The sequence below is a fragment of the Aquila chrysaetos genome, chromosome 13, assembly GCF_900496995.4.
Source record: "Aquila chrysaetos chrysaetos chromosome 13, bAquChr1.4, whole genome shotgun sequence".
Taxonomy (NCBI): Eukaryota; Metazoa; Chordata; class Aves; order Accipitriformes; family Accipitridae; genus Aquila; species Aquila chrysaetos.
In genome coordinates, this window is record NC_044016.1 from 34,626,464 (window position 1) to 34,639,817 (window position 13,354).

The 13,354-nt window shown below is 39.8% G+C and overlaps 1 protein-coding gene across 3 annotated transcripts in view; it reads right to left on the reverse strand.

The window, feature by feature from the left end:
- Positions 1-13,354, reverse strand: part of SMOC2 (SPARC related modular calcium binding 2) — a 150,264-nt gene that overhangs the window by 44,851 nt on the left and 92,059 nt on the right. For all 3 annotated transcript variants that reach the window (XM_030035697.2, XM_030035696.2, XM_030035698.2), the window contains exon 8: positions 2,359-2,545. In XM_030035697.2, coding sequence (XP_029891557.1) covers positions 2,359-2,545 — 187 coding nt within the window. The remainder of the gene's footprint in view (positions 1-2,358; positions 2,546-13,354) is intronic.

Sequence of the window (13,354 nt, forward strand, 5' to 3'; positions counted from 1 at the left end):
TCCTCACACAATATGTGTACTGATCCTACAGTTTCAGGACCAAATTGGATTATTTTGGTTTTGACAGTTTATGGATCTCAACTTGCCAGAAACAGCAGATCAACAGTAACTTTAAGTCATGCTCACTTCAGCTGTTACTGTAATTGGCACAGTCTAGACTACAGTGTAAACAGCTGTAAGTAAATTAGCACTTGAAGAATATGTGAAAAACTCTCCACAAGAATATAATACTTTACAGCAAGTAGCTTATAATTTTTTTTCATAAACCTTGGGCAAATGATAAAAAATCCTTTTTGCTTAAGCTTCAGAAGATTTATGTTTGCATCAAGATATCCATACTGCCCATCAGCTTTATATGAGCTTCTATAGCATACTTACAAGGGCCAAACCTCAATAACCAGCCTAAATAACATCCTTTAGAATCTGATACTTGCTTTGCCTACATCTGCTCTATGTGGCTCACAACATTTTACCATATATCAGGCTCAGATGAGATGACTGAACTCCAAGCTTCTATTAATAACACTCTAAAATGATACTTCCTCTCTATGGGTTCCCAAGCAGTTGTTCCATCAAAGCCAGTCATATGAAATAGTTGAGGAGGTTGCTGGAAAAATAACTGAACATTTCTGAGGTTGGATGTGGTTTCTGTATAGACCATCTTACTTGGTTCTTCTATATTCAGGCTAAGGAGTGTGAAGTTTCCTCTGGGCTTATTCATTACCTGCTCCAAGCCTTGGCTTCCCAGCACAAAATAGAAGTAAAAAAGAGGACTAGGGAAGCAAACTGCCTGCGACATTGCAGTGAAGGAGTCTGTGACCATCTGGCCTTAACTTTTGATGTCTCTTATAAATATTTCACTTCATAGTGGAAAAAACCTATATGACAGTCAGTCTCACCTCTGTGAGAACTCTGTTTCCCGGCAAGATCATGGAGCAGATCCTCCTGGAAACTGTGCTAGGGCACATGGAAAATATGGAGGTGATTGGTGACAGCCAACATGGCTTCACTAAGGGCAAATCATGCCTGACAAATTTGGTGGCCTTCTATGACGGGGTTACAGCATTGGTGGATAAGGGAGAAGCAAGTGATGTCATCTAGTTGGATTTGTGCAAAGCATTTGACACTGTCCCGCACGACATCCATGTCTCTAAATTGGAGAGACATGGATTTGATGGATGGACCAGTCGATGGATAAGGAATTGGCTGGATGGTCACACTGAAAGATCAATGCGTGATCAATGGCTCACTGTCCAAGTGGAGAGCAGCAACAAGTCGCGTTCCTCAGGCATCGGTATTGGGACCGGCGCTGTTTAACGTCTTTGTCAGCAACATGGACAGTGGGACTGAGCGCATCCTCAGCAAGTTTGCCAATGACACCAAGCTGTGTGGTGCAGTTGATGCGCTGGAGGGAAGGGATGTCACCCAGAGGGACCTTAACAGGGTTAAGAGATGGGCCAGTGCGAACCTCATGAAGTTCAACAAGACCAAGTGCAAGGTCCTGCATGCAGGTCGGGGCAATCCCAAGCACAGATACAGGCTGGGCAGAGAATGGATTGAGAGCAGCCCTGAGGAGAAGAACTTGGGGGTGTTGGTTGATGAGAAGCTCAACATGACCTGCCAATGTGTGTTTGCAGCCCAGAAAGCCAACCGTATCCTGGGCTGCATCAAAAGAAGCATGACCAGCAGGTTGAGGGAGGTGATTCTCCCCCTCTACTCCACTCTGGTGAGACCCCACCTGCAGTACTGCATCCAGCTCTGGGGCCCCCGACACAAAAAGCACACGGACCTGTTGGAACGAGTCCAGAGGAGGACCATGAAGATGACTGGGGGCTGGAGCACCTCTCCTATGAATACAGGCTGAGAGAGTTGGGGTTGTTCAGCCTGGGGAAGAGATGGCTCCAGGCAGACCTTAGAGCAGCCTTCCAGTACCTAAAGGGGCCTACAAAAAAAGCCAGAGGGGGACTTTTTACAAGGGCATGTAGTGATAGGACAAGGGGTAATGGTTTTAAACTGAAAGAGGGGAGATTTAGATTAGATGTAAGAAGTTCTTCCCTGTGAGGGTGGTGGGACACTGGAACAGGTTGCCCAGAGAGGCTGGGGCTGCCCCATCCCTGGCAGTGTTCAAGGCCAGGTTGGTTGGGGCTTTGAGCAACCTGGTCTAGTGGAAGATGTCCCTGCCCATGGCAGGGAGGTTGGAACTAGATGATGTTTAATGTCCCTTCCAACCCAAACCATTCTATGATTCTTTGGATCTAAGATGTAATTCCACCAGCAATAGAAATCTACATCCTAGTACATGCACACTAAGGCATCCTCTCTATACAACTTTTGAACACTGAATGTGTATTCCCTTACCTGGTTGATGTACCAGGGATGGGACGCCCCGTATCCACCAGAACACACCAGCAGTAGCCTGTGGAAGGATGGCACTGCACTGGTTTGTAGAGGCCGCCCTGAGCACACTCTGGAATGAACACATTGTCTTTCTGGGGCTGTTTAGCTTCCTCCAGGGCTGACTGAAGTTCTTGATCACATGATGATGCTTTTGGAAGGAAAAGAAAGAAAAAATACTCAAGAAGCTATATGGAAAGGGCCTACTAGATTTATCAAACAGTTTTTACATCTTTCTTTGATTGCATATAAGGATTGTATTTGAAGAGGTTTGCTAGAGCTCAAATACCAGCTACATTGGTTCATGCTGTATACTGCTAGGAACTTTAGTTTCCTTTTCGTGCAGCTACTTCATAATGTGGTCCTAATAACATCTTGACCCACCCCCCTTTCCTATACTAGATATAATCTATGGATAACCAAATACTTTCTCTGCCACCTTAAAAAAATCCTTACTGACTCCACAGTCCCTAAACTACTGATTCTTTTCAGAGGGAACAGTACAAATCCAACTTCTTAGGATTTCTTATATGAATTATTCATCTAGATATTTAGATGCTTATATTCTGCTCTTCCTTTCCAGTTTTGGAACAACCTCTTGATACAGTGAAAATTCTTCCACCTTCTTTTCTGGTGATTCTGGTATTGGTGATGTACCATTTGCTCTGGAGACCAAAGACCCACAAGAAAAAGTAATATATTTTTACCTCTGCATTAAAAATATGTCCTAGATCTCTTCTGGATGTGAGAAAAGCTTACATGTCTACACATTCCTAGCCTTTACGTGAAACTATGAACCAGGGAGCAAAGAGCAGAAACCCCAGGGCCTGAGAATGCCAGTCAGTCCACACCAATCGGTAGAAAAACACCTCTGCTGAGGATTTTTGATCACTACTAAACTGGTGTATGTGGCACTACAGAGATAATAAATGAGACAATTTGCTCAAGCCATTGTTTCTCCAGAAACTTTAAAGTCAGTCTCTTGTCATGTGAAATTTAGGTGGTAAATAAAACAGGTTCTGTATAATTCCCCAAATAATCCAGTGAACAAAAATTAAAATTTGAAAACAAGAATGTTAAGCACTCTACAAACACACAAATTACTGACAGGAAAATTTCAAGTTTCTAGAATTTCAATCAATAAAAGATTCTCTTCAGTTAAAGAAAAGTCATTTTAATGTTACAAAAAAAAATCTATGGGTAATATTTGCTCTTCTTTCAAGTCAGTTAAAGACGGTGACACACTTATTCTCTGAATCTTTAGCAGGATTTACTTCTTGATTTTTCACAGTTCAACCCACAGCAGAACAAGCTGAATCCTGAGTGGATTTTCTAGTCTGTGTAATGAGTTTCAGCTTCAGACTAATCTCATTTGCTCTGAACCCACAGGGTTCAGAAAACGCTTTGCAAATTGTTGGCAAAAACTGACAGAAAGTGGCTAGTTATGTCCGGAATGCTACTGCTCCTTGCCAGCTTCTTGCAAATGCAGATAACCAAAATCAGTTAAAACTTCTGTTGCAGGGGAAAAGGTGGCAGGTAGTTAAACACCTTCATACTTTAAATGGCACACAATTCCATCTATACAACAGCCTGGTTTCCAAAACAGTGTGTTTTGTTCCAGTCCATGCAAAAGGTTTAAAAAACAAGCATATCACTTGCTAACTTGATTACAAGGCACAGATGGACTGTTTTTTCAGTTCTTTGGTTGTTGGTTTGGAGTTTTTTTGCCTCTTTTGTTTCATATGGTATTTGAGCAGGACAGCTAGATAAATTGATTGATTTTGCATGTTTTTGTCTTGGTCTACCCACTGACATAATCAGACGTTGAATAGCTCTCAAAGCACCAGTGTTTAGATAATAAACTGTACTTAGAGAATCAGTGTAGTGAAGACAGAAAGGCTCCTTTAAAAAAGGGAAAGAGCTAATTATTTGCATGTTAAAACCTTCACAGAAATACCTATGGCTTCACAAATTAGAAATCCATCACCAACATCCTCTTAGAGCAGCCAAAATAAATCTTTCCCTCAGTGAATCTGGATTATGATGATTATCAAGTTACAAGGTACGGCAACCCTGGAAAACACATCACTTAGCTTAGTTGTTCACTTTTTATGTTTTGTATATAATCAAGCAAAAAGGAGCAAATGGGGTGAAGCAGCTGCAGTGAGAGGGAGGAAATCATTACTCCTCTTTAAACTCCACTAAATTCTTTTCTCTTTCATACTGATAAACCTTGGGACCATTCCATTAGCTACTGTGACCTCCTCTCGTTTTATATTCTTGTAACTAGCAACACAATCTGGCAGATGTGCAGGTATTATTATCTCTCGCAAACCCAGAGGAGCGATACATTTTCATGCTCTCAGCTTTGTTTAGAAAATACATTGGTGTATAGAGACTGCATAGTCGGGTCATCCAGATAGACAAACTGTAACAGCACGGAGAGGGCGTGATGGAGAATTCCCAGTGCAGAAGCAGATACGGACTGTTTCAGCTGTGAGCATAAGCTACACCACCTAATTTCTGCGAAGCTCTAGTTTCCACTGATTGAAACAACCAGCAAAGGACTGCCCTGCTGACTCAAAACCACTGGAGTCAGGGACCAGCACAGTCACCTGCATCGTGATGGCTCAGGAGCTGGTGTTACAGACCTAGATAAATGGTCTTTACTCTCCTGATGGACTTGCTGAGGCAAGGTTTCCTACAAGCTGCTGCCCAAGCTAGAAATTTGTCTCTTTTGCACTAGGTCAGGTTTGTCCTGGTTCTTTTTCTGCCTTACATCTGGTTTTGCGTCTCAGAGGTACAGAAAAGCAGTATTATGGGAGAGATGTCAAAGGAGGGTTGCAAATGTGGCTTATGGCTTTAGGAGGGACAGTCAGAAGACTGGTGAAACTTAACATTGCAGGTGAGACTGGAAACAAACAGGACAGCCAGTGAAAATAATCAAAGGAAGGTTTAAAGATAAAAATGAGAGTTGTTAATAGCAGAAGTCTATGAAAAATAGACAAAAAAGCAGGATTCACACCAAACACCAAGGTAGAAGTCCTGTAACTGGGAGGACTCTAGTGATGAAAAGTCTGTCTTTGAAGCGCAGCATCAGCACAGGCATTCAAGACAAAAAACCATATAAAAAAGAAACTATGGTATTTTCAGGAAGGACTTTCCCCTTCCTGGAATCTTTAATTTCTTACTCTTTCCCTATGGATGGGAAATTGTAACAAGAAGAGCAATTTACCATTAGTCCTAAATTAGTTGTCAGACAAAATGTAGATTATTTTCAACAAATTGGAAAAAATATAAATTAGTGTGGTGGACACTATGTCTGTCAGTTCTATACGTGTCAAATGACTGAGCCTTATCACAAAACTGCTGAACCCAGTTCATTCATTTTATTCACCGAAAGTGCAGTATAGTTTATTATTTTCCTCTGTTACACGATGGCTAATGAGCTTCAGGTCAGCTATCAGGCAATCTGCTTAGTGACTGCCCAAGACAGTCATTTCTGCAGAGTCCAATACTTTTGTACGCTTTTGACATGACCATTTCTGCCACCATTACTACTTCCCTGCTTGTTTTGCCCACTAGAGCACTGTTCCTACATAAAGGAAGGAAAACTGCTCTAAAGTGCTTACCTATAATCCTGCCTGCTTTTCCCAGAACCAGAATATTAGTCCTCTGTGTAATTTCCTCTCTGAGGGAACCGTTCATTCCCGTTCAAACTTTTCTTTCAATTATTTACAACAGAAGTACTGGACTGATGCAATTGTAGCCCTGTGATGACTAAGAGCTCTTATCACAGAGCTACCATACTGCTGCAAATAATTGCCTTTGTAATGTCAGAAGAGTCATGGTCAACAAACATTCATTTGCCAGGAGAAGCAGTGATAAATGTCATTAACTTAGAAAATGCTTGACAGTTTGTCCAAACAATCTGACAACAACTATGATCTGGAACCATAACAGATGGATGCCAGAAGTTCATAAAGCGAACAGTACGGAAAAAGATCTATGCCACAATAAAAGTAGGATAAATACCTTAATCATTAAAATGCGTCAAACTTTCTATGGAATGTGTTACTACAATAACATTCCTTCTGGGAAGAGAAAAGCACTGACACTCCAGCTTCTTCTTTTCAGTCAATATGCTTACACTGTTGTTATTTCACTTAGTTCCTTCAGTTTTGTCTTGCTGGAAAAAAAGGGATGCTTTTCCAAGCATCTTAGTTCAATAGAATAGTTAGAAATAGCTGAAAAAATCCTTTCCACATAGTCTACCATGTTAGCCAGCCACACTGTAGTTCAGTTTGGAATCTTAATTTCAGGGTGATAAACCTTCCTGCATTTTCTACCCAAAGCTATATTTTATTCCAGGTTCATAAGCATTAGTGATTCAACACACAAATTTCAATCATGTAAGGAAATACACCTTTTTGCCCAGTTTTACACCAAGAGCCTTTGTACCACTCAATGACCATCTACTTACTCTGAAAAATGAATTTTTGAATGATGAAGTAAAACCACTAAGAATGAGTTTAAAAACCTGCTTTAAATGTAATGTCTGTTGCTCTTCCCATGTCATATGGCTATTCCATTTCTTCCCTTTTTACTTTAAATATTAGTTACTAAATGTACTTTTCCTGTTCTCGTTCAAGACGCCTTCATAGTCCATTGCAAACAACCAGCTGAAATGCTGCATCTTGTCTCAGTGAGAAAGATACTCCAGCTAATGACAAACTCTGTGGATAAGTTTCATGTTTTGTATAAAATCTTCAGTTAATTCTCGTTGCCAATTATCCCTCAGAAAACAGTCTGGATTTCAGTGAAACAAGTTAACTTACATGAACAGAAAAATACCTCAATAGTAGTAGGGTATAACACTGTAAATCCTTATTTATGAAAAACTCTGTTTATTCATCTCTGATGGGTTACATAAACTGTTAATTAATGTTTACTAGGGGATGTCCTAGAGGAGAAAAGAGGTGGCTTTTCTGGAAGAGGCATCCTGAACAAACTATGTAACTGTGCATTTGTCTGTAGCACATTTAAAACACTGAGCACCATATTATGTAAGTTATGATAACCATCTTGTTAGTCTTGTAACAAGAGATGTTTTAGCCTCTTGTTTCAGAAATTTTAGCAGTTGTTGTGCTATGTCTTATCACAGCTTCTCCCAACATGTGGAATTCCATGATTACAAATAATTCTGATTTTTTTGTTGTTTAAATGTAAGTCACTCTAGTTATGTCTAAATTTCACTGTGTTCTGCAGAAACAAGTTGACAAATCTGCAGAAAATTACAAAGGCGTCTGTATGCTACTTTAACATTTCCTGCCACTATACAAACATTTCCTTCCAATTTCCTTAACCCCACAATGTGTATATGACAAACAGAACCCATTCCAAGAAATTCTATTTTCTGTTGGTTCCTTCTCCCTCCTTTTCTTATTACCATAATGGGCCATGAAAAGACAATTTAGACAGCCTGGTTTCCAGGGTAAAGGGATCTCTTATTAGGGCTTGAAACTCAATGTCCTCTATAGAAAGCAGGTAACAAGAAACTTGTGAACAAAAATACTCTGAAAAGTGATACACGAGCTCTGGAGGAGCACAGTGTAAGATTAGAGACAGTTAATATTGCAGTTATCCCATGTTTCTGAGAGGATACACAGAATATATTCATGTCCAAATTTCAGTATACAGAGACTTAAATTGTATGACATTTTCTGCTAATCAAAATGTTATGCAAATCACCACTCTGTCCTAGTTAATTAAGCCTAATTTAGGCACCCCTTTAGAACACTTCAAATACTGATTTACACAAGTTTTGTGCTAGTTTATTTCAAAACCATAATAATTATGACGCATAAATAGTCATCTTATTGACACCCATGCAAACCTCCAACAAATTCACATCTCATGGGGATAAGAATCTGATCCATTTGCTTAGGATGAACCCTCCTTGAACCAGTGAAGTTAATAGGCCCCAAGGAAACTGATTACAATGTGGTTTTGTATTTTCAACTAGTTTTCATAGTCTTCAAATTTCATTGAATGGATTTCCACTTACACTACACCAAATTGTATTTCCACATATGACCAAAATGTTCACTTTAGAAAGGCAGTGGTAGGTGGGATAATTTCTATTCAAGCTATGCTCTCCTACAGAGGAATTTACGTTGACTGGATGGTAAAATGATCCACTACAGCAGTGGCCCTGTTATTCCTAACTCCAGCAAACACGCATCTTCAAGGTAAACTAGCAGGTTCTTTACCTGTCACTGACCAATTTCATCACCCAGAATCCATCATGTCTGTTCCCGCTATAAACACAGCTAATACAAATGACAAAAATTCTCTAAATTATTGCATTCTAGTGAAGGGGAGGTGTAATTCCATGGCTTCATATTCTTTCAGGGTTTCCGGCTTTCGTTTAGACCTTCTCTAGCATGACAGATTCCTTCTCTGAAGAGGTAGATGAAGTGGTACAATGTGGTTTAAGATGCCAACTTCATACCCTTTATGCACACAAAGTTATCTCCTCATCCCTCATGGCCAGGGTATGGGCATCTCACACCAATCTTTATTAAGAAGACTTGTTCTTACAAGAATTTGTCTACCTGCCCTCTCTTGATGGTTTCAAATAAACTCGACTAACAGAAATCAAGTGCAACTCAGTGCTGCAAAATAATGCAGGAATTAATTTGCTCATGGTACTAGCTTCTTATAAAGACTATTCATTAGCCTAAATCAAAGAAAGAGTATTTATGTGGCCCAACCTTCCCCCAGTAGAAATCCATGGAAAAATACCCACTAAATTCAATGGACAATACATCAGGCCTCAGCTGAATATATTCACGTGCACGTATGTTTCCAGTTAAGCCTAATATTTGCTCATGGACCAAGTACTGATTGTAAGGAATAGGTAACATTAATAAATACTCAACCTTAGTCCCGACATCTAGATGGCAACCAAAACCTAAGACTAAATTACAGTATTAATACTTATCTGGAGCCACATGTTTTGATTTACATTAGGTTCAGATACACATCAGCATGAGGGTTCTCAAGGCCTGGAGAAAGCTGGCAACATTCCTACCCATATTTTTTCTTGTTTGTGAAAACTTGTGGGAACCAAATATTTCAGGTCCCATGTGTGCATTTGCAGAGTGCTCTCAGTGTACAGCTGATCACTATTTTGCACTTTTGGAGCTTGGGTAGATGATTGTGGCTAAACACAAAGCTCATGGCTTCAACACAGCCCTAAAGATTAATTTATTTACTTTACTCCACTGAACAAAGCAGGATAAATCACAGACAGATGCTCTCATTTATCTATGTGGTTTCATATACAAAGACACTGCAATACACAAGGAGGATCATCTGGAAATGCACTGAGCCCATCGAAACAAAGATCCAAAACACAGAGACTACCAGCTCCCATTTAGTTTTACCTGAAAAGAACATGATCACAGCCAATCTAATCTACCTGTACACACCAGGATTTTCTCAACTTGTACCCTGGGTTTGAGCAGCCAAGTAGTACTATGTCAAATCAAGACTTCTGCAATACACAAATTGTGGTTCTACCAATAGGTGAAAGTTTAGGGGCCCATAAGACAAAGATCTCAGATGAAAATAGGATTACTTGCTCTTTAACCAAAATCCAAACCCACTTGTCTTCTGGAATTTTTGAAAGAGTTTCTGGTTTAGGGAAGGTTTTGCACATAGCTCTGCAATTCTTTATTTTTCTTAGAATTTGAAATACTAGGAGTACTGTGAGAAAGACTGTAACCACAACACTGTAAAAGAAAAAGAACTGTTTTGCCACAAAAGCCTGCTATTTTAGCATTTTGTTTGTTTGTTTCTTTGTTTGCTTGTTTGTTTGTTTAATTTTTAACCCAAATTCTTGGTTAAAGAGATGAGAAATATTATGTAAGTATTCAATTTTCTTCTCTCACAGAATTATAACTAAATTACTCAGTCATTTATAATCCTTTTTCTCCTTCACTGAGTTCTCACACTGCCTTTGTACAGATTATAAGGGGTCAAACTAGCTACCTGTTTTTCAACAAAATGTAATTCCTTATTTTGCCATTCTTATTTAGACTGAATAAGAGTAGTGTGAGATCTGTACACTGACTTGATGAAAACTCACAGAGAAGCCAGTCTTCATTTACAAGCGTGACAGAATCTGGCTTTAAATGTTTAAGTATTAGCATTTACTCCTGCTGTAGATAAAGGTCAGAGAAACATAAAGTCAGTATACATTAGATTATAAATCTGAGTTATTTCAAAGATGCATATTGCATTAGAGCCAAAATGTATATCCTGAACATCCTGAGTCAAACATTTATTATACCATTTATGACATGTGAGAGAGCAGTGAACCAAGAGCAGCACATTTTTGTTAAAACTTTAACAGCAGTGTGTGAAAGTGATAGCGAGCCTTTGCAAAGTGGATTGCATAGCCAGACTTGATCCAAGGGCTGTTTACACCCTACCCTCTACAATGGATCTTTGAATGCAACCTTAACACAAATCAAAAATCCTTTTAAGCCAGCTGGTCAATCACATGGCATCAGGCTTCACAAGGAGAGTGAAAAATCTTCCGGTCTTCTGAGGAGACAAGGTCCCTCATCCCCTTTTGCTCAATGAGTTGAGGACATTCACTCAATTACAAAGCTGGAGAGAGGATGGATTATCATCTCCAGGTGCTCTTTCTTGACTTTGTTAACTTGGCTCCCCTAAAACGAGAGAGGATACTGCGCAAAAGACTGCCCCATCCTGCAAGGATATGTCTGAAAGCAGTTATTTGCCAAATGGGATGAAAACTGGTTTTCCTACATAAGAGGAACATCGGTTCCTATTATTGCTGGTTATGGCTGCCTCACCCTGCCAAAGCAGAGCAGCACCATAGCGTTCAAATTGGAAAACCAACCAAACAAAAAAGCCACCACCCAAAATTACAGCAAATGAAAATCACTGACTTTTCCCAAACACAGTGGCTAGCTGGCCAGTTTGCTATAGCAATCTAAAGGCTCATTCATTAAACAAAATTGCGCAAAGCTACCATTCTTGCTTTATGAGTATATTGACCAGCAAATGTTAGTTTTCTGCCAGTGGAAAAATCTCTCATTTTTAAAGAAGTATTTGAAGTGAAAATAAAGCTGGTTCACTTTTTCCACAGAGCTGTGAAAATGAAAGTCTTTGCCAGGTGAGCTGAGGGTAAGTATTTGTTTGAATAGCTCTACTAAAAATTACAAAACAAAATGTGCAAAATGGGGTGCCTAAGTTCATACTTTGGCACTTAAATACACCAGCCGGCTTACAGGAATGTGTATCAACCCAGTGCTTCCCTCCCCTCAGTGAAACAGGAGTTGTTTCTGTTCACCATTTGGGAAAGTGAGGTACTTATATCAGTGCCTGCACATGACTTTGGATCCTTGACCTTAGGCACCTGAGTAATTTTAATTTCAGAGGTGTACAGTGGCATCTCTGGCTGCAGTTTGTGCCATGTTCCTGCCATTGGTCCACATTGCTAACGCTGTTGGCAGGGTGCAGTGTTTTCCAGCCTTATTGCTTAACTCCTGCCTGAGGTGGCTGCGCTCCACCTACACTTTGTTTTCTAAGTATCAACTCATTTCCAACCGCCTTACAGACAGAACCCTGACTACTGTCGCAGAATCCAGCAGGAGCCAGGAGGACTTCTGGCTGTTTTATGGGAATGTGATCTGAGGTGCACAGTTAAAAAATACGCAGATATATTAAAAAAAAAAGAGAGTATTATTTTGCATTTAGGTAGTGCTCCTTTACATGTCTCAGAGTATCTTACAAAATGGTCAATATAATATGCACCTCTATCTAGTTCACAGCAGACTGGATGGGCATTTCAGAATGGTAAGGATTTGGCCCTCTGACACTGAGCAGAAATACAGAGATTAAACAGGCTGTTGAAACAGTAATTCTCCTTTCTTTCTCAGTGTTTCAGGGAGTGTTACTTTGACAGCCATAATGGGAAAGTTTATGCTACCATCATTCCCACTGCCTCTTCTGTCCCTAAGCAGAATAATTCCACCTCCAGGGCTCTCAGATCTGTACCCTTCAAACCCACTTGATTTAGAAAATCCCAAGCTAATTAATGACAGATGAATCAAAACCTGGTCACTTTTATACTGACTTGCTCTTCTTCACCTTGTCAAAGAGAAGGCAAGAAGCAGGTAGAAAAAGAGCGTGCATATTATTGCTCATGTCTCTAATTACAAGAACTGTGTTGTGCAATGAAAAGTCTTTTAACAGAGCAAGAAGCAAATTCTGTGAAGTGCTATCATCTGGTGAGTCACACTGCTCCCGGAACGCATTAACTCTAGTCCTCAGTATGAGATTCGACAAATAACATGAAGCCTGGTCAAAAGGTAACTGCACTGCTTTAACCCTGCACAAATCCAAAGGCTCATCTTAGATTAAATGCTGTACAGGTCTTTCCCCCCCAGCACATCACATCCAAACCACACTATTTATATAGCACGTAGGAAGTCAGTATTCGTAACAGGAGAGGTACAGGATTCAGATAGAAGACCGTTTACTGATTTCAGCCAAGTTTTGTGTGCAGTAAAGAGGATGAGCCAAAGAAGAGTAAAGCCAATAAGAATAGTCTAATACTATTTCTTTCAGCTCCAGCAAGTTTTTAATATAGTTTTATGTAGCTCTTTCTTTTTTTTTTTTTTTTTTCTTTTCTCATATGGCCATGGTTAAACAGCTCAGCTTGTGCTTTGGTTTCAAGAGCAAAGCCAAATCTTTGGCTTGGCTTTACCTTCAACCTTTGGAGAAAAACAAGGGCAATCTGAATTAAAAATAAAAATGCTAACTCCACCCCACTTTCATCTCTGTTTTCAAAAAGAATTAGTTCTCTGAAGTGTAGATAATGCTAAATATGGTGTGATAGGGAAATATCCTTATGCTT